Source organism: Oncorhynchus keta, chromosome 12 (assembly GCF_023373465.1).
Source record: "Oncorhynchus keta strain PuntledgeMale-10-30-2019 chromosome 12, Oket_V2, whole genome shotgun sequence".
NCBI classification, from domain to species: domain Eukaryota; kingdom Metazoa; phylum Chordata; class Actinopteri; order Salmoniformes; family Salmonidae; genus Oncorhynchus; species Oncorhynchus keta.
The window spans coordinates 40,342,556-40,358,862 of record NC_068432.1 but is presented as its reverse complement, the minus strand read 5'-3'; the positions used below and the strand labels follow the sequence as shown (position 1 = coordinate 40,358,862).

Below are 16,307 nucleotides of genomic sequence, written 5' to 3'. Positions count from 1 at the left end.
CCTAAGGTACAGGTCTTGGATCAGCTTACCCTAACCTGAACCATTACAGGGAAAACAAGAAACTTGACTTAACATCAACATCTAGAGGCTATTCCATCCCTCTCCTAGTGGGGCACCAGCCTTATCCTCCTGCCTCTCTTTCACCCCTTCATCCCCTCCTCCGGCTGCATCCTTCTCTCCGTGGGCCCAGGTGGACTCAGGGTGGCTTAGGTCTGCAGTAATTTTCCCCCCGACTGGTTTTAATGTAAGGGGTAATGCGAGAGGAGACCGGCTCCGCACACACGCAGACGCACACCTCCCCCCTGCGGGAGTCTGGAGCAAGCCGCAGTCTGCACACGCACACACACACACCCCCCCCTGCGGGAGTCTGGAGCAAGCCGCAGTCTGCACACGCACACACACACCACAGCGATGGACGTGGTCCTCACCCACCGCTGGGTCATTACCAGCATCCCTCCGTCCCCTTTATTTATTCCTCCTTCACTCCTGTTTACTCCCCTGAGCTTCTCCTCTCCTCCGCCCAGAACAGAGGCCTGTATCACTCCATCTCTCAGAGAGAGTCAGGGAGAGAAAGAGTGAGAGAGCAAGAGAGAACTAGAGAAGAGAGAGAGAGAGAGAGAGAGAGAGAGAGAGAGAGAGAGAGAGAGAGAGAGAGAGAGAGAGAGAGAGAGAGAGAGAGCAAGAAGAGAAGGAAGCAGCTGATACTATAGGAGCACCAACACAAACAGTGCTGTATATAAACACACACAGGCCGGGGGCTCAGCGATTGACCTGCTGCTGCGTGGCAACAAATACCTCAAATAGTTTTCAACTTCTTTTCACCAAAACATCTCTTGTTTACCATGTGCGCTGTGCTTCCTTGCTGTTGTGGGAGAGAGCAGAGTAGAGGAGGAGCCCTCGTGGAACTGCAAAAAATCACCTGCTTGTTCCCCCCCAACTTTCCATCCCACCCATCCCCATTCTAGTGGAGGCTGGTGGGAGGAGCTACATGAGGACAGGCTCATTGTAATGGCTGGAATGGAATAGATGAGTCAAACATGTGGTTTCCATATGTCTGATGTGTTTGATAACTTTCTAAATATTCCATTCCAGCCATTACAATGAGCCCCTCCTCCTACAGCTCCTCTGCACCAGCCTTTTGTTGGTTCCCAGGCCCTAACCCCCCTCCCTTCATCACATACTGATGGATGTACCCCTATCCTACTCCCCCTCGTTATTGCTGGCTGGGGCGGGGAAATCGTTTCACCCTATGAAGAAGACACATTAAGAGTCTAAGCCTGGTGGGGGGGGGTATTTGATTTGGAATTTTAAGACCCATTTTAGGTATGTTAAAAAAAAATACACCTAAAAAATGATTTGATGAAACATTTAATTTGGCCTTACTGCTATTAGCCCATAGAAACACATTGAATAACAGATTCATACATGGAGCACTAAACTACTTCCATATATACTTCAATGAACCGTTTTAACTGTACCTGCTACCTACAGATGCTGCAACATGGTCTCAGAGCATTTCTTATTATTCTGTACGTTGCATAGATCTGAGACATGCCAAAGAGCCACACAGTGGAGGTGCCATAATACCCATAAAACCTAGCGGTCAAACAAGGAAACGGTTCCAATAGTTTTTCCACAATTAATTTTTCCAATGGGGGATTTTTAGAAACACTTAAAATAAGGTCTGTGTTTCGTTCAGGCTAAGCCTGGCATGGCATTTTCATAACCATGTAAATAAAGTAGACATCATGCAAAACTAGAAATTATAACTTCAGGCGCCGACAGAGATGGCCACCTCGCTTCGCGTTCCTAGGAAACTATGCAGTTTTTAGTTTTTTGGTTATTACTGCATTGTCGGAACTAGGAGCACAAGCATTTCGCTACACTCGCATTAACATCTGCTAACCATGTGTATGTGACAAATACATTTGATTTGGTTTTGAAATTCCTGCAAACTCCTGCACGTCATCTCTAGCTGACACCTTTGATAACAGTTATTGTGGCAATGTAAAACTTGCACAAGACAGTTTGCAGAATGTAGCCGATTTATTAATGTCTACATTTAGCTAACATTAGATAGTTAACCCAGAGATTTTTACCTTTGCCTCAATTCGTCAGTCTGATCCAGATCATCATGGCATTTGTAGTCCTTTATGATAGCCACATTATCAGCTAATTAGTATGTGAATATATTGATAAAAGTCACCTTGTCCTAAAGAGATTTATACAGTTATCAGAAAAGGGCAAGCCTAAACGAAACACAGCCCTTATTTTAAATGTTTCTTAAATCCCATATGGGGTCAAATGTATGGTGGAAAAAAGATTGGAACCATTTCCCTGTTTGATCTCTAGGTTTTATGACTGTATGCGGTGGATTAACACCAGATATCTATATCTCTAGTGTAAACAAACACATTTTTATGGGGATTTTTAATTGTGATAATTAGATTTCCGCAGGTGCGCGGACATCGACTCTAGGGGTCTTACACACACACACTCTCTCTTATGCAAACGTGCACACAAGTGTCCCTGAAACACAAATACGTGTAAACAAACAAACACTACTTCCTTATACACAGACAAAATGTAGATTCAAAGTAATGGTCACTGTAAAGTTGGATAAAAGGCAAATGCTACAGAATGTAGAATATAATTGTCATGTAAAATATGGAATCGTGTTGGCCACACATTGGGCCACAACCTGTGCAATGTTCTGAATGTTTCATCTCATTGAATACATCCGAGAGCTACATAATATGCTTAGTGTGTGTGTGTGTAGGGGGGTTTACATTTTGGATTATATTTTTTAAACCTTTATTTAATTAGGCAAGTCAATTAACAACAAATTCTTATTTACAATGAATGCCTAACCCGGCCAAACCCTAACCGAGATGACACTGGGCCAAATGTGCATCGCCCTATGGGACTTCCAGTCACGGCCGGTTGTGAATCAGCCTAGGATCAAACCAGGGTCTGTAGTGATGCCTCTAGCACTGAGATGCTGTGCCGTAGACCGCACCACTCGGGATTTGGTGTAAGATTGCTGGCAGGCACACCCAATGTGCCTTCAGTTCCCCCTATAGGCCAAAGAAACCAGAGACACATCTCAGTAAATGTTTGAGTCTGTCCCTGAGAGAAGACAATACATTGTCACATCACACCAGCCGTTTAGGGAGAGACCATGTCACCACATACCTTACAGGCCCAACTCATTGAACAGACAATGTTGCACTGGCGAAAAGTCTTTATTGGAGTCAAATAGACGATGAACAGTACACATTTCAAACAGTAATAATCTTTGTCCTGTATACAAGATTCACTGGAGAATGTCAGAAACAGGAACCTGAATAGATATACATAGTGCATATAACATATCTGTTGAGTATTTACAGATAGGGAGAGATAAAGGAAGAGGACAACTTTAGAATATCAGTGGTATGAATATGAAAATGATTGAATTTGAACCAATGCTATACGATGAGGCATTGTCCCAGAGAGGTGACCTGTACAGTGCTTCGTTCTCTCTTCCCAGCTGTAGCATCACAGTAGACCGAACATCACAAAGCCCACCACATTTGACTCACCATCTCCTAGGTACACACATGACACAGTAGACTGTGTTGTGTTGGGTGTCATTATGGTGGACAGAGAAAAGAACACGCAGTAGCTTGTAGAAGTCTTATTTGTATTTTGACAACATTTTGGAACAAGCATGTACAGCATTAACTGCTGCCTCTTCACTCACTTTCTCCTCGTGGGTATCAGGCAGAATACAACAGCAGTCCGTTGTGTTGGACGAGAGAGGCAACAGAATTGGCTGTACTCTAGTAACTCCCGCTAAGCCAAAGGAAATTACAACAAAAGACCCAGTATTGTGTTGGATTTCAGCATGGTAGACAAAGAGGACTTCTATACAAGGTGTCCCCAAAAGTGGTATTTTTTATGGTACTGTACTAAGAACTGTTTCTGTCAACCCTTATCCTCAACCCAACCATGATACGCTAACATATCCCAATGGACTCTGGACCCAAACAGGCACATCTCCCAGCCTTTTGGCAGGTTGAAAATCAGCACTGGTGACTAAGAGGTAAGCATTAGAGGTCACACTGATTCTGACTTTCAGAAACAAGGTTCATCCTCTACTGATCTGACGTGGAAGCATATGAAAGGTGAAAGAAACATGGGACTAGGTTCATACCTTCACTAAAACAACTGTCTTATATTCATTTATCTTAATTCAACCGAGGAGGAGAGGAGATTAATTAGCCGTTAATGTAGATGAAGGAAAGAAGACGAGGAGAGGAAGCAACTTAAGACTTGTGAGGTGCCCCATCAGTCATCCCTCCTTCCTGTGGGGTCTAGTTGGTGGTAGTTGGGGTGACCTGTGAGGAGGAGCTGCTGCTTCCAGAGCTCTTGGTGGTCTTCTGCCCCCTGGTGGCGCTGGGCTGGCGTGGCACCCTCTGGCCGGAACCCTCTCTGCTCTTCTCCCCGTGGCCAGCACCCGTTTTACTACGCACTGCAAAAACAAAGAGAAGGGTGAGAGGGATGGTTTGCAGTGTGTGTGTGTGTGTGTAGCTGTCATGCAAGGCAAAATGGCTGTGTTTGGGGTGGGATAAGAACATGCAGATGAGCATGTTCAGATGAGAGACCAATGAGACACTTATGAGAGCATGACAGACAGTAATGAAGATGGAACACTTTATTCAGTCTAGACTCTTCCTAAATCGCCCTATTGGGAAAATGTCCACCCCCTCAAGCAGGTGTATCAAATTCAAAACCATGCAGTCAAAAACTTTTTGTCAAATATAGCGCTGCAGTCTACATGAGTAGAGAAAACACAAAAACAGCAAGATGAGGTTAACGAACAAACGCACATACACTCATACAGTCCAGTTTATTAGGTACACCTATTTGGTACCGGGTCGGACCCCTCTTTGTCTCCAGAACAGCCAGAATTATTTGGGGCATGGAAATGTTGCTCAATTGATATCAAGGGACCTAACGTATGCCAGGAAAACATTCCCCACACCATTACACCACCGCCACCAGCCTGTACTGTTGACACCAGGCAGGATGGGGCCATGGACTCATGCTGCTTATGCCAAATCCTGACTCTGCCATCAGCATGACGCAACAGGAGCCAGGATACGTCGGTCCAGGCAATGCTTTTCCACTCCTCAATTGTCCAGTGTTGGGGATCACATGCCCACTAGAGTCACTTTTTGTTTTAGCTGATAGGAGTGGAACCCAGTGTGGTCGTCTGCTGCAATAGCTCATCCGTGAAAGGACAGACATGTTTTGTGTTCCAAGATACCGTTCTGCACACCACTGTTGTACTGCTATGTTATTTTCCTGTTTGTGGCCCATCTGTTAACTTGCACAACTCTTGACATTCTCTTTCGACTTTTCATTAACAAGCTGTTTTCACCCACAGGACTGCTGCTGATTGGATGTTTTTTGTTTGTTGCACTATTCTCGGTAAACCCTAGACTGTTGTGTGTGAGATACTTGAAACGGTGTGTCTGGCACTGACGATCATGCCACGCTCAAAGTCGCTGAGGTCACTCGTTTTAGCCATTTAAACTTTCAAACAAACAGTAACTGAATGTCTCGATGCCTGTCTGCCTGCTTTATATAGCAAGCCACGGCCACGTGACTCCCTGTCTGTAGGAGCAACCCATTTTCATGAACAGGGCGGTGTACCTAATACACTGAGTATACCTGAGTCCACACGCACACACACTGCTAAGATCCTACACACTGTACAAGTAAACCCAGTGCACAAGGTGAAGACATTGAAGTACTGGAGCCAGACGGGCAAAAAAACAGAGAGGTTCAAGAGTTTCTGGAGAGAGATGGAGGAATAGAGGGAAGAAAATGAGTGAGTGAAAAGGGGACCTTGAGAGTGAGGAGAAGAGGTGTCGTAGACCATCTTAGAGTTGACCCTGGTGGGCCTGGGGCCAGCAGAGGAGGAGGTGGAGGAGGAGGCGGGGGGAGGTGCAGGGGGCTTAAAGCTTTTAGTGCCAGACACAACAGAGTCCTCTTCTTCAGCAGCGAGATAGATACGCACATAGAGTGTTTGTGCATACACACCACAGGTACACAGAAACACACATAGAGAAGAATTGGAGAGGAGTTAGAGTGCAAACTGAAATATACAGGTAACATTGTAAAGTTAGTGTTTGACTGGAGGCCAATGTATCCTATTCTCTTCTCCATTCATTTATATTCAGCTGGCTGGCCAAGGCCACAGTGGAGTGAAGTGGAGAAGACAATAGCAGCAATGTGTTAGTTAGTGGGGGGAATAGGAGACATTGGAAGATTAGGTGTAGAGACTCTGGGGAAGTGAAAGGGGGAAATATCCTGTCTGAGCAGGATACAAGGGTTTAAGCAGAAGGCTGCAAAGCAACAGAAAGATATTTATATTTTCTATTCCACCTAAATAATAAAAACAATAATTATCTGTCCTTACCCGACAGAAAGACATACAGGTCCAGTTATGCTACGGTAGAGTCTCCCGTGGCTCTAGAGTCTCCCGTGGCTCTCCTTCCAAATCTTGTTGACTAAACTAGCGGAAGTCTGGAGAACTTTAGTATTGGTTTTTGCATTACAATGGGAGCGCTGGCATTCAACGCTCACATTTGATTGGCTTTGAGTAGAAATTACATTTCCCTTCAGGAGAGGTATTTCATTGTGTCTCGCTTTTCCTACCTCGTCAGACAACATTTTAGTAAGCTATACAACGTTAGTTTTGAATCTAGGTTGCAAGTCTGAACATTTTTCAGAAACAACTTCTGTTTGGAGCACCATCCACGCTAAATATTTAATTGGTTTGATAAGTGGAAAACGTAACACTAGTTTCTACACTAGTTTCTACCACATTCCACCCTTTTTTTTTATCATCTTCATAAAGGGAAATTCCCAAGGATTTCTAACATAACTTCTGAGGCTATAGAAACATTAACGCTCTTCCCTGTCTGTCCCTACCCGAGAGACATGTACTGTTATGTAGAGGAAACAATGAGCTATAGTCTGTCTGGGCTACCAATGAGAAAGCAGTATTGTTTTGCGGAACAGAAAACCACAACCCCTCTTTAGCTCTCTCACCACCTGATCCAGACCCTACTGACCTCTGGGTTCTGTGGGGGCTGTGGTGGTAGTGGTGGTGTTGGGGTAGGAGGCAGTGGAGGAGTCTCCCATGGAGGTGTCAGCTATCCTCTGGCCAGCACACATGGCCTTCAGGGTCTGGAACACAGCCAGTGGAGCTACGTTCATCTTCAACAGGTCCACAATGATCCTACAGGAGAGGACAAGGATTAAACTAAGAATACAGTGTACACTCTCTCTCTCTCTCGACAAGTTAGACTATTGAGATGCCTCCTCTCAGACCTACTTGAAGACCTCCTGGTCCATGGCGATGCCTGCGGCCTGCGTCAACTCAAATAGCTCACTCTCCTCGGCGTTGAGGATCTTCTTCTTCTTCATGGCATACTTGGTGACATTGCCGCTGACCGTCACGCCCATGGCAGGGGAGTCTGGGGCCGTGGGGAGGGGCCCGGGGGCGGACTGCTGCTGAGAGTGAGACATGACGGGTCACTTCAGTCACCTGGGGGCCAAGAGAGAGGGAGGAGATCAGTATGAAGGCATCTCATTAGCAATTCAATCAACAACAACAAAAATGTCATGCATTTTCTCCATTGTTTACATTTTTTTGATGAGTCCACTCATTGGTGGTATGCACGTCTCTAGTACCATACAACATTTCAATGTAATTTTAGCAACTTCGTCAGCTAGCTAGCAATCTATATTTGTTTGGCAAGAATTGTGAATGTGGCTACGAAACGTAGCTAACGTCGCTATCGAACTAACTTAGCCCTATACGGCGCCGTGCATCCACTCGTGGGAATGCGCGGCGTCCGCTTGCCAATACCTCAACTCTGATAACATTATTGCACATGAAAAGCGTCTTACCTCAGCACTAAGTGGGGGTAGAGGTTATTGAATTAGTTTGGTACTTATTTAGGGGGAATGATCAGGCTGTTTGCCCTGACGGTTGTCATTCGTGTTTGTTCAAAACATAGGCGCGGAATAATTACGTCACAGTTATACAAAAAAGGAAAGTGTTGCAGAAAAACGCAAGAGGGCGTTAAAATCTAAAAACCTCAGAACCAACGCGAACAGCTAACGGACTCTTCCATGTCCATATAAGGGGTCATGGATAGTCGCCAGTTTCATTGTAGCTTACATTTTTTGTATATATATATATATCTGAAACGTATTTTCTAATTATTATCGATCCAACACAAAATAAGCACCAAAGTTACATTTTATAGTTCTATTTTGTCAAATTAAATTTGTGGCCTACAGATATTCGGCATATGCATTTTCGAATCCACACTAACTGTGTAAATGGTTTAGTCCTAGGTCTAGGATGGCCGCTGCTGTGGGTGTAAACAAGCAGGGGACCGCAGCAACGATGGATGTCTGTGTTCGGCACGTCAGGGGGGCCACAAGCAGCACCGTGAAGGTTGGTTGAATACTTGCACGTCTAAATAAGAATATAAACAACGTTTGAAGGCGATACGCCGTTTGCTCAAATTACCGACCAGGGCGCTCGGATCGGGGGAACTCTCAATTCTGCGGCCGGGCCGTAAACCCATTGCCGATCGGCCTGAATTTTTGTGTGTGTCTGCGTAGACAATAGACATGCAATCCACAAGATTACAGACAGAATCACCATCTGGGTTAAGTGCCATGATCACAGCTTTTTGTATCAACCATGCAACTGCATCAGCTAACTCCACCTCTCATTAGCAGCATAGCATGCTAACGTTATCGCGCTAATCCGCTGGCTGATACCTTTTTATTTATTTTTATTTTACCTTTATTTTACTAGGCAAGATCAGTTAAGAACAAATTCTTATTTTCAATGACGGCCTAGGAACAGTGGGTTAACTGCCTGTTCAGGGGCAGAACGACAGATGTGTACCTTGTCAGCTCAGGGGTTTGAACTTGCAACCTTCCGGTTACTAGTACAACGCACTAGGCTATGCTGCCGCCCCAGTCTACACAGTCTAACATTTGTTAACTTGCTACTTCTTTGTGTAGAACATTGTGTACCATCTGAAAAGTCACTAGCTGTGTCAGGAATCACCCTCAAAACAAATTTAACACCTTCATAAAGTTGTGCGGTTTTGCATGACAACTTCAATGAAATGGAGATTTCGCAGGCAGGCTAGTGTTGTCGCACTAGCTAGCTACGCACTTTAATAACAAACCACCATGTGTAGTTAGCTGTGTGACTTTTCGTCAACACTACACTAACCAAATGAGTTCCATGAGAATCCAGATGAATTTGCCTACAGGAAACATGACACAGACACCATCTCAGTCCATGCAGAAATAAGTCCATTTTGAATTGATATGCAATGACAAGGGGTCCATCTAAGTAAACTCAACCTACGTGTGTGGTTGACGCGACCTGTATGTGTGTTGTTGTCCCCAGGTGTTGGAGTGTGGGGTGTGTGAAGATGTCTTCTCTCTCCAAGGGGACAAGGTCCCCCGGCTGCTGCTCTGTGGTCACACAGTCTGTCATGACTGTCTGACCCGGCTACCCCTGCATGGTAGAGCCATCCGCTGCCCTTTCGACAGACAGGTCACAGAGCTGGGTGAGTTCCGTAGGATTTAGTTTCTATACAGGCCTTTTGTGTTCCTGTGTCAGTGAGCGTGATGTAACATCCATCACAATATAAGGTCTAACATCTCACTGGGGCGGCAGGGTAGCCTAGTGGTTAGAGCGATAGACTAGTAACCGGAAGGTTGCAAGTTCAAATCCCCGAGCTGACAAGGTACAAATCTGCCGTTCTGCCCCTGAACAGGCAGTTAACCCACTAGGCCGTCATTGAAAATAAGAATTTGTTCTTAACTGACTAGTTAAATAAAGGTCAAAAAACAACAAACAAAAAAAACGTGTTTACTTGTCCATCGCCTCTGGGAAATGTGTGAATGATTTGATTCATTTTTTATTGACTGTGTCTCCCAGGGGACTCTGGTGTGTGGGGTCTGAAGAAGAACTTTGCCCTGCTGGAGCTTCTGGAGAGGCTGCAGAATGGAGCGTCCAGCCAGTTGAGCATGGCAGAAGATGCCCTAACAGGCATGGGAGAGGTAGGCAGTAGTTATCCCCACCCTGGGTTCCCATCTTGAGGTAGGCAGTAGTTACCCCCACCCTGGGTTCCCATCTTGAGGTAGGCAGTAGTTACCCCCACCCTGGGTTCCCATCTTGAGGTAGGCAGTAGTTACCCCCACCCTGGGTTCCCATCTTGAGGTAGGCAGTAGTTACCCCCACCCTGGGTTCCCATCTTGAGGTAGGCAGTAGTTACCCCCACCCTGGGTTCCCATCTTGAGGTAGGCAGTAGTTACCCCCACCCTGGGTTCCCATCTTGAGGTAGGCAGTAGTTACCCCCACCCTGGGTTCCTATCTTTCATCTGCAATTATCTGAAAACACAGAAAGGATAGGTTAAAGCTACGCTATGGGAATTGGCTTTGATCTGCCTAGTTCTTTAACATGCATCCATCTAATTCTCAAGGACACTTACTTAATGACAACGACACATGAAATGTAACACTATCGTATGTTCTCCCCTCCAGTCAATAATCCGCTGTGACGAGGACGAGAGCCACACGGCGTCTATGTACTGCACGGTGTGTGCCACCCACCTGTGTGCCGACTGCTCCCAGCTCACCCACTCCACCCGCACCCTGGCCAAGCACCGGCAGGTACCCCTGGCAGACAAGCCCCACGAGAAGACACTATGCCCGCAGCACCAGGTCCACGCCATCGAGTTCGTCTGTCAGGAGGAGCTCTGCCAGCCTGGGCCGCTCATGTGCTGCGTGTGCAAAGAGTACGGCAAGCACCAGGGACACAAGGTACGGAAGGCGGAGGAGGACGAGTCAGCTGGGAGTAGCCTCACTGGTTGCTGTATTTATTTATTTATTGACTGACTGATAGGTCAATCACTGAAGCAACGTTTCTAGCAGCACTAGAGACAACAAGCAAATCGGAATAGCTAAATGAATGGTCACTTGTCGTTGTACTGGTTGGTAGTTCAGCTGGTGTGATTTAGAGCTGTGACGATCCCAGTATCGCAATATTTTGTCCATGGCAAAAATAGAAAGCAGACCAAACTCGTTGGTCCTTTAAAAACCTGTTGGATGTCAAATATTGTGTGCTATATTGTAGCTAAATAAATAAACGTGACTCTGGATGACAACATAATATTTGTTTGTTTTCAACATTAGGGCTGTTTTCATAAAGAAGTTGAATACGCTTCGTGTTTTGTTTCCTTGCCACGATACTAATGAGGATTGTGTTAATTTCTCCTTGCTGATTGCTTCCTTCCTGTAGCATGCGGTTCTGGAGGCAGAAGCCAATCAGATCCGTGCGTCTATCCTGGACATGGCCCACTGTATCCGGACGTTCACAGAGGAGGTGTCGGAGTATTCCAGGAAGCTGGTTGGGATCGTACAGCAGATTGAGGGAGGAGAACGGATAGTGGAGGATGGCATCGGCATGGCACACACCGAGCATGTAAGAACAGCTGGCTGTGGATAACAACTTTTTGCATACAAAACAACAGATTAACTTTAGATTTCAAAGTGGATAGATAGGCTATTCAAATGTAATTGAGGTATAATCGTTATAAAGCAGTTACTGTGTTTGCAAATTACGGTAGCTACATCTCAAAGTCCTGGGAAACATCATTGTATTTCCTTCCAAAAAGTCATAACATTGCTTATGGTTTATTATAGTGTATATTTCATGATGCGGTGTGTAATCTGTGTATTCCTGATGGACTGTCGTCTGTGTGTATTCCCCAGGTCCCAGGCACGGCAGAGAGCGCGCGGTCCTGCGTACGGGCCTACTTCGCCGACCTCCACGAGACGCTGTGCAGACAGGAGGAGATGGCGCTCAGTGTAGTGGACGCACATGTCAGGGAAAGGCTCATTTGGCTCCGGCAACAGCAGGAAGACATGACCATCCTACTGTCCCAGGTCTCCACAGCCTGCCTGCACTGCGAGAAGACACTGCAGCAGGTAGGAGCCAAATGGGCCACTGGTGGGGATAACATCTCTAGAGCACACTGTAGGAATGTCATTTCTGCTTGCACTGGATGGTACCCTCTTTTTCAATAAGAACCACTAAGGTCTTCCTAAGGACTTTTGTATGGTCTGAAATCAGATAGGACATTTACAAATGTGATTTTCCTAAGTCCTGACTGATGTCTTCCCTGTCTCTCTCTGTAGGATGACTGCAGAGTGGTCCTGGCCAAGCAGGAGATCAACAGACTGTTGGAGACTCTGCAGAAACAGCAGCAGCAGTTCACTGAGCTGGCCGACCACATCCAGCTAGACGCCGGTATCCCCGTCACCTTCACCAAGGTACAGCACTCTGCTCTACTCTGTAGGACTACAGAACGTCATACACTCCATTGAAAAACAATTAGTAACTTCATTTAGACTACATTGTTTTCTCTGTTCCAGGACAACCGGGTCCACATCGGCCCTAAGATGGAGATCCGGGTGGTGACCCTGGGACTGGATAGTGCAGGGAAAACCACCATCCTCTTCAAGCTGAAACAGGACGAGTTTATGCAGCCCATCCCTACCATAGGTAAACCCACAACAGTGTCAGTCATTAAAATGTACATGAATTGAATAGCCATGAGCCACTCCTCCTTGTCATCTGTAGGTTTTAATGTGGAGACAGTGGAGTATAAGAATCTCAAGTTCACCATCTGGGACGTTGGTGGGAAACATAAGCTACGGCCTCTATGGAAGCACTATTACCTGAACACACAAGGTATCTGTTTACCTCTTTCTGCCATATTACCTGCTTCCCTAACATGTACTGTATACTAAACATTAGGAACACCTTCCTACTATTGAGTTGCCCTCAGAACTCAGAACAGCCTCAATTCGTCAGGGCATGGACTCTACAAGGTGTCAACTGTTCCACAGGGATGCTGGCCCAGGTTGACTACGATGCTTCCCACAGTTGTTTCAAGTTGGCTGGGTGTCCTTTGGGTAACAGACAATTGATACACATGGGAAACCGTTGAGTGTGAAAAACCCAGCAGCGTTGCGGTTCTTACCACATTCAAAGGCACTTCCATTTTTTTTGTCTTGCCCATTCACCCTCTGAATGACACATACAAACAATCCATGTCTCAATTCTCTCAAGGCTTAAAACTCCTTCTTTAACATGTCTCCTCCCCTTCATCTACACTGATTGAAGTGGATTTAACAGGTGACATCAATAAGGGATCATAGCTTTCACCTGGATTCACCTGGTCAGTCTCTCATGGAAAGAGCAGGTGTTCCTAATGTTTTGTACACTCATTGTATATCTAACTATGACAAATGTACAGATTTTGAAAAGAGAATTGTAAAGTGTTATCAGGATGATTTGGGTGAAGAGACTTATTTTTTCTCTCTCCTTTCGCTCTTCAGCGGTGGTGTTTGTGATTGACAGCTGTCACAGGGATAGGCTGATGGAGGCCCACAGTGAACTGGCCAAACTTCTGACAGAGAAGGAGCTGAGAGACGCCCTGCTGCTCATCTTCGCCAACAAACAGGTACGCACACACACAACCCCTTGGTCCAAGAAACAGGTATACACACGCACATTGATGTGTCTGAGACTACTAGGTAAAAAATCTGTCTGAGCAAGGCACTTTTATTTTTACACCTTTATTTAACTAGGCAAGTCAGTTAAGAACAAATTCTTATTTTCAATGATGGCCTAGGAACAGTGGGCTAACTGCCTTGTTCAGGGGCAGAATGACAGATTTGTACCTTGTCAGCTCGGGGATTCGATCTTGCAACCTTTTGGTTACCAGTCCTAATGATTACACTAGGCTACCTGCTGCCCCTAACTGCTCCTGTAAGTAGCTCTGGATAAGCGTGTCTGTTAAATTACTCAAATGTTGATTGGCTGACGTGACCATTGACTTGTTTATCCCTTCCTGCAGGATGTCCCTGGGGCTGTGTCGGTGGAGGAGATGACGGAGCTGCTGAGTCTCCATAAGCTGTGCTGTGGGAGGAGCTGGCACATCCAGGGATGTGACGCCCGCAGTGGCATGGGGCTCCACGAGGGCCTGGACTGGCTGTCCCGACAGCTGGTGGCTGCAGGTGTACTGGACGTGGCCTAGACCTCCCCTTGCTGCAGGTGTACTGGACGTGGCCTAGACCTCCCCTTGCTGCAGGTGTACTGGACGTGGCCTAGACCTCCCCTTGCTGCAGGTGTACTGGACGTGGCCTAGACCTCCCCTTGCTGCAGGGGTACTGGACGTGGCCTAGACCTCCCCTTGCTGCAGGTGTACTGGACGTGGCCTAGACCTCCCCTTGCTGCAGGTGTACTGGACGTGGCCTAGACCTCCCCTTGCTGCAGGTGTACTGGACGTGGCCTAGACCTCCCCTTGCTGCAGGTGTACTGGACGTGGCCTAGACCTCCCCTGATGACTGACTTCTGTTACCAAGTAAAACCCCTTACCATAGATCCCAGAACGATCTTCTTAAACCATCCACACCCTAAAGACATGTCCACCATAGACCTGCACCAGTCACATCTACCTAAACCTTTTACCTGATGATTGGCTTATGGTAGACCCAGTCCAACCCATACCCTAAAGACCAGTCCTACCAAAGTCTCATCCCATACCTTTCAGTTCTACCCTACATCCCATACCTTTCACCCCATACTAAGGCCCTAGCCCTACATTTCACCCCATACCAAGGCCCTAGCCCTACATTTCACCCCATACCAAGGCCCTAGCCCTACATCCCATACCTTTCACCCCATACTAAGGCCCTAGCCCTACATTTCACCCCATACTAAGGCCCTAGTCTTTCACCCCATACCAAGGCCCTAGTCTAAGGCCTTAGCCCTACATCCTATAGCCGTTCTACCCTTCTCACCCCTAACCTGCAGATAAGCTTCTTACCCACAGCCAGTGAATCCATCATTAGTCGTAATGCTTTGTACTCTGGTCTATCCTGGGTATGCTAACAGGGCCAGGTTATAGGGATTCCCTCAAGCTTACTAAACTAACCTGCTTATAAGACTACACATTCCCATATTGCCTCAATGCAGATCAGATGAGATTCAGTTCATGGCGAAACTCCATGTTGTAGATTTTCTTCATTGGTACCAATGCACTTGACTTGTGATGATTTCATGTAGTAATGCAGCATCAGGTCTTGAAATGACACCGGTAGTGGGCTGAGTTCAGCTATTATTGACATTGGTTAAATAGTGCAGTTGAGTGAAAAAGCTATTTATGTTGGGTGGGTGGGTAGGGGATATTGTAGTAGCTGTGGTGGGAAATATCTAAAGTGTTATATGAAATCTTTCTCCCACCTGTTTTGTGGAGTGTCTTGCATGCACTTTTCTGCAGCTTCAGTACATCTGGGTTGTGCTCATGAGGATGCAACGATTGACTCATGTTGCAGATGTATAGACTAGACATGATTCCTTCATCTAATTGACAGAGGATGATCTACACACTATATTTCTGAAACTTCCAGAATGTTGTGCCCTACAGTGTGCTACTGGCTTCTTTTGAAACCAGGACCCCTGGTTTGAATTTTTTCATCACAACCTGTGATGGTCTTCTGTTTTATCCCATCTGTCTGGAGTGCTGATTGTTACATTCTACATTAATGTTACCCACATGTAGATGTGAAACTTAGTCGAAACATTAACCAAACACCTTTCAACTCCTGTTATTGTATGGAGGAACCATCCTTTGGTTTGAATTCACTTTCCTCATTGCTATGTAATGTTACAAATTCTATGTAGAAATAAAATGCATGTGTGAAGAGCCCTCTGTTAAAGCATCTCAGATTCTGACAGGAGTTTTTGAAACATTTAGAAGCACATTGCACATCCACATGTTACTCGTGGATTTGATCATGGCTTTTGTAAATCGCGATTAAATAAACTGTCCGGATGTTGCTTTTTTAAAAATGTTACCTTAACTAGGCAAGTCAGTTAAGAACAAATTGTTATTTACAATGGACGGCCAAACCCGGGATGACGCTGGGCCAATTGTGCGCCACCCTATGGGACTCCCAATCACATCCTGATGTGATAGCCTGGATTCGAACCAGGGACCGTAGTGAAGCCTCTTGCACTGAGATGCTGCGCCACTCGGGAGCTTATATGGTCCAACCCATTTAGTTATTATCCAGCTGCAACTTTTCTAAAATTATTCTATATGTTGGCAGTAACATGGACATTTCTATC

General features: G+C 45.9%; 2 protein-coding genes across 5 annotated transcripts; one reads left to right on the top strand and one right to left on the bottom strand.

The window, feature by feature from the left end:
- Window positions 1–3,226: 3,226 nt before the first annotated feature.
- mzt2b (mitotic spindle organizing protein 2B) lies at window positions 3,227–8,126 on the bottom strand. Of its 2 annotated transcripts, XM_035762480.2 has the most exons (5): window positions 7,972–8,126; window positions 7,394–7,606; window positions 7,131–7,297; window positions 5,899–6,045; window positions 3,227–4,516 (listed from the first exon to the last, which is right to left on the bottom strand). In XM_035762480.2, the coding sequence occupies exons 2-5, from the start codon at window positions 7,585–7,587 to the stop codon at window positions 4,359–4,361; spliced, it is 666 nt and encodes a 221-aa protein (XP_035618373.1). In that variant the 5' UTR covers window positions 7,588–7,606; window positions 7,972–8,126; the 3' UTR covers window positions 3,227–4,358. The 2 variants fall into 2 exon arrangements, with proteins under 2 accessions (XP_035618373.1, XP_035618374.1); XM_035762481.2 differs by lacking the exon at window positions 5,899–6,045.
- Window positions 8,127–8,302: 176 nt separating this feature from the next.
- Window positions 8,303–15,882, top strand: LOC118375853 (E3 ubiquitin-protein ligase TRIM23). 3 transcript variants are annotated; one of them, XM_052458316.1, is made up of 11 exons: window positions 8,303–8,527; window positions 9,506–9,668; window positions 10,043–10,164; window positions 10,649–10,927; window positions 11,406–11,588; window positions 11,879–12,094; window positions 12,305–12,439; window positions 12,518–12,671; window positions 12,750–12,860; window positions 13,511–13,635; window positions 14,032–15,882. In XM_052458316.1, exons 1-11 carry the CDS (start codon window positions 8,432–8,434, stop codon window positions 14,209–14,211), a joined length of 1,764 nt encoding a protein of 587 aa, XP_052314276.1. In that variant the 5' UTR covers window positions 8,303–8,431; the 3' UTR covers window positions 14,212–15,882. The 3 variants fall into 3 exon arrangements, with proteins under 3 accessions (XP_052314276.1, XP_035618371.1, XP_035618372.1); XM_035762478.2 differs by having other exon boundaries at window positions 8,306–8,527; window positions 12,542–12,671; XM_035762479.2 differs by lacking the exon at window positions 9,506–9,668 and having other exon boundaries at window positions 8,407–8,527.
- The last annotated feature ends 425 nt before the right edge of the window (window positions 15,883–16,307 follow it).